We start from the raw sequence: 15,136 nt of genomic DNA, 5'->3' as shown, positions 1-15,136 counted from the left end.
ATTTAGATTCCCATGGATCACTCACAAGGGATTCTAGGTCCATCTGGGCAAGCTGGTAAAATAAAACTCCTGAATCTACTGCAGTCAGCATCTAATCTTGGCTAGCAGTCCTGTGGGGGCTCAGACCCAAACATCCTACAGGCTTCATGCACATCTCAACCCAGAGTTCAGGGCCATAGTGAACTAACAGGCTAGGCACACACATGGAGAGAACAAAGTCAGTGTTTCTTAGAGGTTTACTAGGTACTCAGCACTTTACTAAAAGCTTTTTATTTCCTTTATTCCTCATGATAACTCCATGAAATGGTTACTACTTTTTTTCCCAATTTACAGGCAAGGAAGCTGAAGATTATTAAGAGGTAAACAGGTTGGCTGGGCATGGTGGCTCACACCTGTAATCCCAACACTTTGGAAGGCTGAAGCAGGATGATCACTTGAGGCCAGGAGTTTGAGACCAGTCTGGGCAACATAGCGAGACTCTGTCTCTCCAAAAACTTTTTTTTTAAAAATTAGCCAGACATGGTGGTGTGCACCTATAGTACCAGCTACTCAGGAGGCTGATGCGGGAGGATCACCGGAGCCCAGGTGGTTGAGGCTGCAGTGAGCCATGATCACACCACTGCACTCTAGCCTGGGCAACAGAGTGAGACCCCAGCTCAAAAAAAAAAAGAGCTAAAACAGGTTGTCCAAATCACACAGCCAGTAAGTAGCAGAGCTGGGGTTTGCATTTAGGCAGTCCAGGGCCCCCACTGTTAGCCTCTCTATACCTATGATGGGTTTAAAATTTGTCAACAAAGTCTTTGATACTCTTCCTTTCAAGAGGTGAAGCCTAGTTCCTCCCTTCAGACATGGGCTGGACTTAGTGACTTGCTTCTAACAAACAGAATGTGGTGGAAATTACAATGGATGACTTTCAACATTAGGATATTAAAGGCATTATGAGTTCCTTCTTTTTTTAACAGCTGTATTGGGATATAATTAACATATCATACATTTCATCGATTTTATTTATTACTGAGATGGAGTCTCACTCTGTCACCCAGGCTGGAGTGCAATGATATGATCTCAGCTCACTACAACCTCTGCCTCCCAGGTTCAAGTTATTCTCCTATCTCAGCCTCCCGAGTAGCTGGGATTACAGGCATGCGCCACCCACACCTGGCTAATTTTTTGTATTTTTAGTAGAGACAGAGTTTCACCATGTTGGCCAGGCTGCTCTCGAACTCCTGACCTTAGATGATCCACCCACCTCAGCCTCCCAAAGTGCTGGGATTGAGCCACTGCGCCCGGCCACACTTCACCAATTTAAAGCATGTAATTTTCTTTTAGTATATTCACAGGATTCTGTAATCAACCACCTCTAACTAATTTTAGAACATTTTAATCCTCTCCTAAAAGAAATCCCATACTCTTTCTCAGTCACATCCTATTCCCTTCTCCCCTCAGCCCCTGTCAGCCACTAATCTGCTTTCTGTCTCTAAGGACTTGCCTATTCTGGATACTTATGTAAATAGAATCACACAACACGTGGTCTTTTGTGATTGACTTCTTTCACTTAGCATAATGTTTTCAAGGTTCACCAAATACGTATCGGTATTTTATTCCTTTTGTGGCCAAATAATATTCCATTGTATGGATATACCACATTTTGTTTATCCACTCATCTGGTGATGGATATTTCAGGTTATTTCGACTTTTTCGCTATTATGAATAATGCCATTTTGAACACGTGTGTACATATGTTTGTGTGATCATGTGTTTTCATTCTTCTTGGATTTATACCTAGGAGTAGAATTGCGGGGTCAAATGGTAACTCTACATTTAACTGTTTGAGGAACTGCCAAACTTTTCCAAAGTGGTTGCGCCATTTTACATTCTGGCTGGCAATGTACAAGGGTCCCAATTTCCCCTCAACTTCTTCAATGCCTGTTATTGTCTCTTTTTTTTATTATAGTCATTCTAGTATAATTGTATCTCATTATGGTTTTAATTTGCATTTCCCTGATAACTAATGACATTGAGTATTTTTTCATGTGCTGTTAGCCATTTTTCTTTGGAAAAAATGTCTATTCAAATCCTTCACCCATTTTTGAACCGGGTTACTCATCTTTTTATGGAAGTTCTTTCTTGCTTTCACTTTTGTATCACTTGCCTAGAGGGAAGCCAGCTGCCACATAATAAGGAAGCTCAAGCAATCCTACGAACAGGTCCATGCAATGAGAAACAGAAGCCTCCTAATTACAGGTAGCAAGGAACTGAGGCCTCCTGCCAAGAGCCATGTGAATGAGCCCTCTTGGAAAGGGACTCTCCAGCCCCAGTAATGCCTGCTCGGGCAACTGCAGGTAGGCAGGCAGGCAGGGAGAAAGGAAGGAGGGATGGAGAGAGGGAGCGGGGAAGGAAGGGACTGAAGAGGCAGGGAGGGAGGAGAAAAGGACCGAGAGAGGCAGAAAGGGAGGAAAAAAACAAAAACCAACTCAAAAAGCTTAAAAAACATATATAGGGGACTTCCATTTCTGGGATGACAGGTCCACTGAGGAAAACTAGAAATGCTAAACAAAGTATGTTAAAGCATCTTCTTAGATACACGAGAGAGAGAGGAGCTACCAGGCAGGATCTAGGGGGATGGAGGACTGTAGAAGGAAGCCTAGTGTTTTTCTGGGCTAATTTTCTCCTGGAGTGTTTTCAAATTCCAGAGGGCTGATTGAGAGATCAAGAGGCTGAGTTTCTGCCTGCCTCTCAGGGCTACAGGAATAGGAACTAGGGACCAGGGCCCAACGAGAAGCAGGGTTCTTCTGAGCCCCACCTTTTGCGTAGGGACCCTGAAGGGTTGCTCCATAGGAACAGGATGAACTGTAATCAGACACAGCTCCTCCAGGGACTACAGCTCGACTTCAAGTACTCTCAGTCCTAACCCTGAATTAAGACTATCCCAGTGACCCTAAGCACCTGACAAACAAAGATTTTTTTGAAGGAAAGTATCATCCTAGGTCTGCATTGAGAAGAAAATAATAACTCTGTGCCTGTACTGTTTGTTTGTTTGTTTGTTTGTTTTGAGTCATGGTCTCACTCTGTCACCCAGGCTAGGGTACAGTGTCACAATCATAGCTCAGTGTAGTCTTGACCTCCTAGGCTCAAGTGACCCTCCTGCCTCAGCCTCCCAAGTAGCTAGGACCACAGGTGCATGCCATCAGGCCCAACTAATTTTTTTTATTTTTTGTAGAGATGACGTCTCACTATGGTGCCCAGGCTGATCTCAAACTTCTGGGCTTGAGAGATCCTCCCGCCTCGGCCTCCCAAAGTGCTGGGATTACAAGCATGGGCCACTCACCACTCCCAGCCATGTGCCTGTTCTTTGTTATAGACACAATACACCTACAATGTAGATCCAGAAAGGTTGAAAGAAAAAGGATGGAAAAAGATATGTCAGGCAAATATTAACTGAAAGAAGTATGGGTAGCTATGTTAATATCAGGAAAAGTAGACTTTATCCCTACTAGAAATAAAGAAGACTTCACAACAATAATAGACTTCATAATAAAAATTTCAGCTCACCAGAAAGATAATAATTCTAAATCTGTATGTTGTTAATATAGCTTCAACATATGTAAAGGAAAAACTGACAGAACTGCAATGGGAAATAGACAATTTTATAATCGCAGTGGGAATTTGAATATATCTCTCTTAGTAACTGACAGAGAAAACAGGAAAAATCAACAAGGATACAGAATATTTGAACAATATAAAGAGCAAACTTGACCTAAACTTGACATACACAAACAGCACTGCACCCAACTGCTGCAGAATCCTTTTCAAGTACACACAGAACATTTATAAAAACTTACTCTCTTTGGGAAGCCAAGGCAAGCAGATCACATGAGGTCAGGAGTTCGAGACCAGTGTGGCCAACATGGTAAAACACCACCTCTACTAAAAATACAAAAACTAGCCAGGCACAGTGGTGGGCACCTGTAATCCCAGCTACTGAGGAGGCTGAGCCAGGAGAATCACTTGAACCCGGGAAGGGAGGCTGCAGTGAGTTTACATTGTGCCACTGTACTCCAGCCTGGTGACAGAGTGAGAATCAGTCTCAAAACAACAACAACAACAACAACAAAAAACTAATTCTATGCTGAGCCATCAAGTAAATCTTGATGAATTTCAAAGAATTAAAAGGATGGAGGTTATATTCTCTGACTAAAATGCAATGTAAATATAAAAATATTACCAGAAAATCCCCAATATTTAGAAATTTAGAAACATACTTCTAACTAACCCAAGGATTGAAAAAGAAATGACAATGAAAATTAGAAAATATTTTGAAGTAAATGATAAAGAAAAAACTACATTATCAACATAAGTCTTCTGAATACTAGAATTGTTCAATTTTTGACTCTGGTGAAAGTTACAAAGGTATTTCCTTTGTGATAAGTCACTGGATTGCACATTATTGGGGGGGACACTTTTCTGTCTGTCTGTATAATATTTCAAAAATTTTTAAATGTTTAAAAAGAACATACAAAGCCGAATGGGAAAAGAGGACAAAGGGCTATTTACAGGCCAGAAACTTTGAGGAATTTCTGAAAGCTCCCGAGCAGATGGACTCTGAATGACACAAAAGCCAACAAATACTGAGGAGTATGACCAGCAAATGATGAGCTCCTGAGAAACAGTTGGATAGGTTTCCCCAGCCATGCCAGGGAATCTCCCAGGCTCAGAGCAGCAGGAATGGAAACACGTGCTAGTCAGGGGCAGCTGGCAGGGACACGTTGAAGGCCTCCAGCTCAAGGCCTGACCGTGCACTGCCCAACACACCACGCAGCTGGCTGGCATCTGTTCCCAAGCTTCACTCTCACTACAGAAAATGAATTATTTATCTCCATGGCTTCTAAAGAGAGGCAGAGACAGGAGTGGAACGGGCCCCAGCTAACATTGTGCCAACACAACAAACATGAGGAAAAAAAAAAAAAAAAATTTACAATGCCAAGCAAATCAATGACACTCTTAAGTCTACTCTCTCTCCAGAACCACATCTTCCCAACTTCCCTCTGGCAAATCAGGGACTCCAGGCAGTCCTCTAGAGCCTGCATTTATAGCTGCTCCTGACAGCTTTCATTTTGCAGGTTTACAGGGGGCTGGCATTTCTAAAGAGAGGTGCGTTGTGTCACCAAATGTCCACAGCCACCTGTGGACCTCAGAACATGTCCAGCTTGCCCATCATCTCCAGATGCAGATATCCTGTAGAAAAGGCAACCTATTCTCTCTCCTGACCACTCACCACATCCAGGTGACTAGAGATCCCAAGCAAGTTAAAAATTTGGTTCAGAGACCCCAGGTCTCTGATTCATCAGTCAAACTAATAAGTTGGTATCCCTTCAAGATGATATTTTAAAACTATTTATCCAACATTTTTGCGAACTTGGGTTTTTTATTTTCTATATAAAATATTATGCCTAAAATTCATATGGAAACTCAAGGGACCCAGGACAGCCAAAATGATCTTAAAAGAGAAGAAAAAAATTGGAGGATTTACACAACCTGATTTCATAATTTACTACAAAGCAATAGTAATCAAGACAGTGTGATACTGGAATGATAACAGACAGATCAATGGAATAGAATTAAGAGCCTAGAAATAAGCCCGTGGGTCTATGGGCAATTGATTTTCAATAAAGGTACCAAGATCATCCAACAGAGAAATGATGGTATTTTCAACAAATGGTACTGGGACAACTGGATAGCCACACAAAAGAATGAAGCTGAACTCTTACCTCATACCATACACAAAAATTAACTTAAAGTGGATCAAATACCTAAATATAAGAGTCAAAACTACAAAACTCTTAGAAGAAAACATACAGGTAAATCTCTTGGTAACTGACAGAACCTTAGATTTGGCAGTGAATTCTGAGATATAACACAAAGTACAAGTAACAGAAGAAAAAGTAAATTGAACTTCATCAAAATTAAAAATGTTTGGGGTTCTGGCTGGGCACAGTGGTTCATGCCTATAATCCCAGCACTTTGGGAGGCCAAGGCAGGAGATTGCTTGAATCCATGAGTTCAAGACTAGCCTGGGCAACATAGGGAGAACTCATCTCTACAAAAAGTTTTTTTTACATAAGAAAATTTAGCCAGCTATGGTGGTGCAAGTCTATAGTACCAGCTACTCAGGAGGCTCAGGTGAGAGGATTGCTTGAGCACAGACGGTCAAAGCTGCATGGTCAAAGGGGAGCCATGATCGTGCCACTGCACTCCCGCCTGGGCAACAGAGCAAGACCCCATCCCAAAAAAAAAGCTTGGGGTTCAATGAACACTATCAAGAAAGTGAAAAAACCCCACAGATTGAGAGAATATATTTGCAAATCATATATCTGTTAAGGAGCTTGCATCTAGAATATACAAAGAAATCTTACAACTCAATAATAACAAGACAAAGAGCCCAATTTTAAAATGAACAAAAGATCTGAATACATTCTTCTCCAAAGAAGATATATAAATAATGAGCACATGAAAAAGATGTTCAACACCATGGGTCATCAGGAAATGCAAATCGAAACTATAATGAACATCAATTCACACCCACTAGGATGGCTAGAATTAAAAAGTCAGATAATAAGAAGTGTTGGTGAGGATGTGGAAAAACCAAAACCCACATACACTGCTGATGGGAACGTAAAATGATACACACACATTGGAAAAGAGTTTGGCAGCTCCCTAAATAGTTAAACACAGAGTTACCATAGGACCCAGCAAATCTACTCCTAGGTATATACTATGTGTATATGAAGAGAAATGAAAACATTTGTCCACACAAAAACTTGTTCACAAATGTTCATGGCAGTATTATTCACAATAGTCAAAAGGGAGAAACAACCAAAATATTCATCACCAGATGAATAAATTTTTAAAATGTGGTATATCGATACAATGAATACTATTCAGCCATAAAAATGGATGGAGTACTGATATCTGCTATAACATTACGCTAAGTGAAAGAAGTCAGTCACAAAAAAACATACAATTCCATTTATACAAAATGTCCAGAATAGGCAAATCTAGAGAGAGAGAGAATAGTGATTGCTTAGGGCTGGGGACAAGGGATGATGGTACAAGCTAAAGAGCATAATATCTCTTTTTGAGGGAATGAAAATGTTCTAAAATTGTGATAATAGTTACACAACTCTGTGAATATACTAAAAACCATTGAATTGCATGGTTTAAATGAGTGAATTGCATATATCTGAATTATATCTCAATAAAGCTATTACAAGAAAAACCAGCAAATATCCTAATCAAAAGAAAATACATAATCCTGGAGAAAAATATTATGTATACCTACAATGACTTCACATTACATCAGTTTTTACAATAAAGAAAAAAATCCCTCTAGAGTAGCTGGATCCTAGCTTCAACTTGCCTAGTCCCTCTAAGTAAGGCCACCTCCTCAGAAGGCAGTGTCTTTCAATAATGTCACTTGAACATACCCCTTTTGGGGGACAAGGGGTTGTGTTCATGTGTACACACAAATATATATATATATATATAAAATGCAATACTCTCCCCAAAGGGAATTCGGATCAAAACAGTTTTGTCTCTTTATATTTCCATAGATGATTACGCTCCCTTTACATGTCTGTGTTCAGGAAACTACCAGCTAAGCAACATCTTCACCTGGTTCTACCAAGGCAAAGCTCACTGTATAAGGCCAGGGGCTACCTACTATGCTAAGGAAAGGCCAGTGGACTGAAAAACTTAGCCAAAACCTTCACAGTAAAAGTGGTCCCCACTGGCTACAAAACTGACGCTGAATCCATAGCTTCCAAACCTGGATGACAGTCAGAACACTCTGCAGCTTCTTAAATGTTCATATTCTCAGGCTCCACCCCAGACCTATTAAACCAGAGTCTCCGGAAGAAGATTCTAGGAATCTGTGTATTTTTAACAGGCTCCCCACATGCTTCTGATATTTGGCCAGGTTTGGAAACCACTGATAAGAATCTTTGCTCATAAGCAGATCAGCAAAGATCATAGTGGATAAAGAAAATCAGCAGCCTGAAAGAGGGGCACCACGACAAATGGCACCCAGGGAAACACAGCCAGTGCAGGAAACAGGAGAGAATTTCTCAAATACTCTCATGAGAGATGTGAGAGGAGCCTGCACAAATAAGAGCAGGTGGCTTCCCACCCCACCCAGGCTCCTGCCTGCCTCCTGCACACTCAGGTCACAGCCACTTCTTCAAGCAGCAACCTTCCCTGATACCCATCGGACTCAGCCCTGAGGCCATGGCTGGGCAGGAAGATCCACTCCCTGCTGGGCCTGAATCCTCCCCAACTTCCCAGATCTGGCAGGGAGATTAATCCAATAGAAGAACATGGACCAATGCAAGGAAATATTCACATCAGGCCACTAAGGAAAACATATGGGTTACAAAATTGTCCATACAAACTTGATCTCAATTGTATTGAAATCTCATGTCTAAATACACACACACACACACACACACACACAGAGAGAGAGAGAGAGAGAGAGAGAAGTAGGTATGGAAATAAGCATGGAAGGATATAAATCAGAAAGTTAACAGTGGTCTGTCTCCCTGGGAAGTCAGATTACAAGTGATTTTCACTTTCTTCTTTTAACTAAGTTTTCAGCAGTAAACACATGTTACCATGATAATAAGGAGGAAAAAAGCAAACACATTTTTACTTTTTAATCAGGACACAGCTAAGGTAAGAGGGCCTCACAGCTTCCTGACACCCTTTCCTGACCACTCCTAGCCCAGCCAACACAGATCATCCTGGAAACCACCCTTGTCTCATAGAGCCCTGCATCCCAATGGGGTTAGCAGGAATTGCCTCCTAGGCTGGGGCATTAAGTGAGATAATGCAGGTAAAACACTTGACATAAGGAATGGCAATGGTAAGTGCTCAACAAATGATGGCTAGTTAATTGCCCTTTATCTTCCACCAACTGGACCAGAGAATTCCTGCTGCCAGACGTCAGGCAATTTCAAGGGGCCAAGCCATTGCTCTTCCATCATTCCCTCTACCCCTAGGGAAAAAAATCAGGTTGTGGAAAACCAAGTGTGTTGGGCAGGAGTAAGCCTGAAAGTAGAAAAGCCAGGAACCCCAGGGAGGGACCAACTCCTTGGGCAGTCTGTCTTTGAAAGCTGGGCAATGTCCAGTTATGTTGCAATAACAGCCCCAACCTTTAGAAGGAAATTGTATGCAAGTTCAAACAAAAATGCGCTGGACGGGTCATCTCTTGAAGGCTTAAGCTCAGCTACCAACTCTGCCACTGGCTCATGGAAGACTTCTTAGTTTCAAGTCTTCACAGAGGAAAAATAACCCCTCTCCACAGAGAGTTGCAGGACCAGTGAGGAAATGAAGGGCTACCCTCTAGGGTAGGGTTGTTATCTTTACTATGGCTATCGGGAAGGACAGGTTTGTCCAGGCCTTTGGGCAGCTGCCGCCCAGCTGTTATTTGGGGGAACTCAGTCTGCTACCTAGGGGCTTGGGAGTGAGGCCTGCTGTTCATTTCTTTCCACCTCAAACCCTGAGGCAGCCCTGGGACCCTCCTAAGGGATTGTTCTGTCTTGGAGGAGAGAATTCTCCCATCTCCACTGTGGCTCAGATACCCAACAAAGTCAGATTGCAGCCTCCAAGGTGAGCCTGCAAGGCAGCAGAGCCAAAGGATCCAGCACCTGTCCGCTCCCTGAGCCAAAGGAAAGTGGGTGAATGAGATCTCCTGTTGCTATAACAAGACCTTGATTTAACCTGAGCTGCTTGCTAATGAGAAACTCAGCGGTGACAACCCGGGTCTCTGAAAGATTAACTAGAGTGTGATTATTCCAGCCAAGTGAGGCAGAACCAACTGCAGTTGGCACCCATGGTCGGACAGCAGGTGGTGTCCAGCAGCTTGCTTGGACTGAGCCTGTGCCCTGAGCCCCTCCTGGGCAGTCACAGGAGAAAGGGGCCAGAGAAGGTGACCCCAGATAGAAAGAGTACCTGCTCCCAGCCTCGCCTGTCACCACGAGGGGCTGCATTTCCGGGCGCTGGGAACAGGGTGAGGCAGCCCCTGCCGCCGGCCCCAGCGGGCACTTACCAAAGGTGGTGAGGTAGAAGGACAAGTCCGGGTGGGCACGCCGGCTCCCGAGGGAGACGCGGTGCAGGGAGCGCTCCATGGCGTCCCACTGCGACTCGGACAGGAGTGCCTGCAACCCAAGGCAGCTGTGTTGCTCCCCAGTAACCGAGGCAGCAGGCTCACCGCCCCCTGCGCCGGAGTCTCCAGGGCGGGAGGAGCGCGAGCGGGAGGCAGGGCTGCCCCGCGCGTTGGAACGGCCCGGGCGCGCCCGGCCCTGATTGGCCCGCGCGGGTTTGAATGGGGAGAGTTCCACCTGCCAGAGCAGCGCAGGGCCGGGGTGGGAGAGGCGGCGCCGCCGACCCGCGCTGAGCAGAGAGGGCAGCCACCCCAGGAGCCGGCAGGACCGTGCGGCCACCCCGGGGCTCCCGGCCCCAGCACCGCGCTCCCAGTTTGAAGGGCCAGTCCCACGAGAGGCCCCAGTCCGGGGTGCCCACTCTACTCTGGGCAGGCTTGGCCTCCTGGTCCAGCTCTCCTAGACCAGCAATTAGTCGGGTTTATAACCTGCTTTGAAGCTCACACCTATAATCATTAGATCCAAGCAAAGGCAAAGGAGCACCCGATGGTCCAGGGCAATGAGGTTTGGAGAAGTGTTCTCTGCGCTTGGACAAGTTGCCCCCCACCAGGCTGCATCCTCTTCCCAAACCCTGCGTCCTGGATCACTCTCTTGAGCCTCCTCTTGAACAAGTGCTGCCTGACACAGGTCCAGATGGGAGCAGCTTGCTCCAACCAACCTGATGGCCCCCCATCCCACAGCCTGATGCCACCGGACAGCAGGACAGGCCCACAGCCTCTGAGAAAGAGGAAGGCACAGGAAACAGAGGGGATGGGTGAATCCCCCAGCCTGCTGCAGTGAGGCAGAGTTGGAAGGTCAACCCCTGTGCTGCTTTGTCGGCAAACATTTACAGGACACCTCCGGGTAGCAGTTTCACACCAAGACATCTGCTCTGCAAATCTCTGACTGTTGCCACTGTGGGAAGGAAAGCTGTTAGTCTCGTAAATCTAAAAATGGGAAGTGTTGGTATTTGTCCCTGTTCCCCAGACTTCGTCGCCAAGTGGATATTTGTGGTTCAGTGATCCACTCAAAAACAAGATGGGGAGATGCAAGAGAGAAAGTGGAGAGAAGAGTTATGTGTCAAGTACCAGATGCCAGAGGCTGAGCTGGGCAATTTACACAAATCATCTCAGTTAATCTTCACAGTATGTCTAATAAGTATTAGCCCCAATTTACCAGGAAGAAATCTGAACCTCAGGCAGAGAAGACAGGTGACATGCCCAAGGTTTGTAGAGCTAGGAATAGGCACAGCTGAAATTTGAACCCAGGCCTGTCTGCCCTAAACACCATTGTCCTATTCTTCCTTGGCCTCCACATCTGCCCCATGGCCAACAGCAGGTGCAGAGAGCAAACGCCACAGGGTCAGGTGGCCATCAGTGAGGAACAGAAACTGGAGAAGGAGCCCTGAATCAGCAAACTGGTGATAAGTCACATAAATGCCATAGGATTGTTTGAATCCTGGCACTTCGTGAAGTCCTGCCCTGCTCTTTACTGTACCCCCCACCCCGCTCTCCCCCTCCAACCCCGGTTACACACACACACAGTGAACACTGCCTTTAACAAGAGCAGGTCCACTCTCCTAGCCTCAAGCCAATGACAGATGGACTTACCTGCACCCTGGACTTGGGCATGCCTGATCCTCTTCCTGGCTGGAGAAGTTTGAGTTCACTCATCTCTTCTGGGTAGAGTGATATCATGGCTCAGTCACTCCATCCAACCAGGGAATATGGGCAACCTCAGGCTCAAGCTACAGGATGTAGACAGGACACTGAGCACAGAGACGTGGCAGACCTGCAGGAGCAAGATGGGAGCATGAGTTTGGCCTGAAGATGCCCCATGCAAGGGGTATTTACTCCCAGGAGGAACTAGAAAGCATGGTGTTCAGGAAACAGAGCAAAGCAAGGCCCACAGGGAAAGGAAAGGTGATGTGCCCAAGATGACAGTCACTTCTTCACAACTTTGCCAGGGACCACTGTAGAGCCTCCTCCCAAAGGGGAGACTATATTGGACTCAGGAGGCTGTGAGCAACCTGCAGGTGCAACACTTAGGAGGGTGAGATCCAGAAAGAGAACTGGGCAGAGGTGTGCTGTCTGAATGTGACCTAGGAGAGAAAAGACCGAGGCCCACACTGGGCACTTACACCCGGTAATGGGAACAAAGATCCCACTGCTTTGTAGGTCCCCTCCTGATTCCTGCCCCACTCAGCAGCTAACCTATTCAGTTGGAAGACTGCAAGGCCAGCCTGATCCTGAGCTGGCCCCTCTGGTGATATCACCTTCACCACCACCAGTAAGGCTCCTTTACTTAGTAGCATGCTGGAAGCTTCCTTTTCCTAAAAGGACAGGTCGATTACCCTTTCCTCAAGAGATGGAGGAGAGAGGTGAGTGGGAGTTTGGGCAGGGCACTTCAGGAGATACTGGCGCTATTAACCCACACTGCTGTCCACAAGCAACATCCAGAAAAGCTCATGGTCATGGCCCTGCTTTCCCCAAGAAGGCAGGAGAGTTTGACCAAGCCTGGCTTTCTCACATGTTCTGAGCATTCTAGCACCCCCTGGGGCTCTTCCACCTCACACATGTCCACACACGCTCCACACATACATCATCATACCACACACATTATAACAATAATACACTCTGTGCACATAAATACACATACCTTAACATATCCCATGTACACACACAGTCACATCATATGCACATATACACATACATAAACACACTACATACAAACCTCACATACCTATACAAACACACCCCACACATTATATATGCATCCTATGCATATATATAAGCACACACTTCACACAGACACATGCACACAAAACACATACACTACATATATACCATATTCATATACACAGATTGATTTGAAGCACTTAATAAAGTATCAAGCAATGATTTTAGGCATTTTTTTTTTTTTTTGAGATGCAGTCTCGCTTTGTCGCCCAGGCTGGAGTGCAGTGGCACGATCTCGGCTCACTGCAAGCTCCACCTCCCAGGTTCACGCCATTTTCCTGCCTCAACCTCCCAAGTAGCTGGGACTACAGGTGCCTGCCACCATGCCCAGCTAATTTTTTGTATTTTTAGTAGAGACAGGGTTTCTCTGTGTTAGCCAGGATGATCTCGATCTCCTGTAATCCCAGCACTTTGGGAGGCCAAGGCGGGCGGATTTTAGGCATTTTTTTAAAGACTGACTATATCTGGAAGAATAAGGAATACTTGAGTTTTGAAAGGAAGGGACTAAATGGATTTATTTGGGTGCATTTTCATAATAACTCTCAAAGAATCTTAGTAACTTTAAGATATCATCTAGCCCAATAATAACCAAGAAAACTTAGAAAAATAATAATAAAGGGAACTTGGACTACCAGATGTTAAATGGTGTTAAATAATATAAAACTAGAAAATAAAACTAGAAAGAAAAGACAGATCAATGGAATAGAGTAGAAAGTTCAAGGGGATAATTTATTTAGAAAATAACAAAGATTTAAAGTGTTTTAACTAAAAATTCATTCCAAAAAGTCAGAAGAGGAATAAGCTAATTCAGAAGAAAAAAAAATTTTTTTTGAGATAGTGTCTCGCTCTGTCACCTAGGCTGGAGTGCAGTGGCGCAATCTCGGCTCACTGCAAGCTCCACCTCCCAGGTTCATGCCATTCTCCTGCCTCAGCCTCCCGAGTAGCTGGGACTACAGGCACCCGCTAACACGTCCCGCTAATTTTTTGTATTTTTAGTAGAGATGGGGTTTCACCTGTTAGCCAGGATGGTCTCGATCTTCTGACCTTGTGATTCCCCCGTCTTGGCCTCCCAAAGTGCTGGGAATACAGGTGTGAGCCACTGAGCCCGGCCAGAAGAAAATTTTAAAAGGAAATAAAGTTAAAGAGGTAGCAGTGAGCTGAGATCGCGCCAGTGCACTCCAGCTTGGGTGACAAGAGTGAAACGCCATCTCAAAAAAAAAAAAAAGAATTTAAAATGTTTATAAAATATATGGCAAATATGTACAAAGAAATCTTATAAGTCAAGTAGAAAAAGACAGATGTACCAAAGAACATGAATAAGCATTGTACAAGAAAGGAAATACAATTGACTAATGCATAAAAAGAAAACTACAAATAAACAGCTTTAGGAAAGAGAAAGAAAGCCAAGATACAAAGACATTTTAAATTATAAGAGAAAAGCATTGCAAACTGGTTGTATAAATTTGCAAATTTTACAATTAGTAATATGCAAAATTTGAACCATCTTTGCATTTCTGAGATCAATGCCAACTTGATCATGCATATACTGTGGGATTTGGTTTGCTAATATTTTATTAGTATTTTTACATCTATAGTTATCAGTCAAATTGGTCTATGTTGGGATTTTTACCTTTGACCTTTTGTCTATAGTTTCCTGTTTCTAACCTTATTTGGTTTTTGTCTTTGTCTAGTTTCCTACCTAGCGCTGACAACCCTTCATTTTTTCCCTAGGTTCTGAAATAGCCAAAATTGCATTGGCATCATCTGTTTCTTGAAGGTCTTATAGAATTTGCCTCGAAAACTACCTGGGTTTTCTAGTAACCAAGGAAATAAAAAAGAAAAAAAAATCTGGTCACATCATTTGCTTTCAGAAAGTTCAAGCATTTGTATGTATATACAAAGCAACAAAGATGCAGAGTTGTTAACTGAATCAGGTTGCTAAGCTAGTAAATAAACAGTGGGGAAACAAAAAGCCAGCTCCCAGCAAGAGAACCATTATAGAATACCATCTCTCCCAGCAGTCCTCCTGCTCAGAGTGGCGAGGCAGCAGTCTAGCAGGACTGAGACTTCTGTGGCTACTGACACATTAAAGTTCAATTCAACAAGTGTTTGCTAAGCACCTATGGAGCTGAGCCTTGTAACTGGGCACTGGGGACACGTATAGCAGTGAACAAGATGGAGTTTATAGTCAAGTGGGAGATTGGG

At 44.2% G+C, this 15,136-nt stretch overlaps 1 protein-coding gene across 4 annotated transcripts in view; it reads right to left on the bottom strand.

Moving 5' to 3' along the window:
• The window catches only part of RGS3 (regulator of G protein signaling 3), a 134,676-nt gene extending 120,685 nt beyond the window's left edge, over window positions 1–13,991 (bottom strand). For 2 of the 4 annotated variants that reach the window (XM_021927235.2, XM_021927237.2), the window contains exons 1-2: window positions 13,945–13,991; window positions 11,804–11,984 (exon numbers count right to left, since the gene is read on the bottom strand). Coding sequence is in view for 2 of the 4 variants with exons in the window: in XM_009188226.4 (XP_009186490.1) it covers window positions 10,103–10,181 (79 nt within the window). In the remaining 2 variants the exon portion in view is untranslated. Of the gene's footprint in view, window positions 1–10,102; window positions 10,316–11,803; window positions 11,985–13,944 lie in introns of those variants that run through there. The other 2 variants (XM_009188226.4, XM_009188224.4) reach the window with 2 other exon arrangements.
• Between the last annotated feature and the right edge of the window lie 1,145 nt (window positions 13,992–15,136).

Source organism: Papio anubis, chromosome 13 (genome assembly GCF_008728515.1).
Source record: "Papio anubis isolate 15944 chromosome 13, Panubis1.0, whole genome shotgun sequence".
Classification (NCBI taxonomy): Eukaryota; Metazoa; Chordata; class Mammalia; order Primates; family Cercopithecidae; genus Papio; species Papio anubis.
Note: the sequence above shows the minus strand (reverse complement) of the source record. Positions and strands in the feature narration are given on the sequence as shown.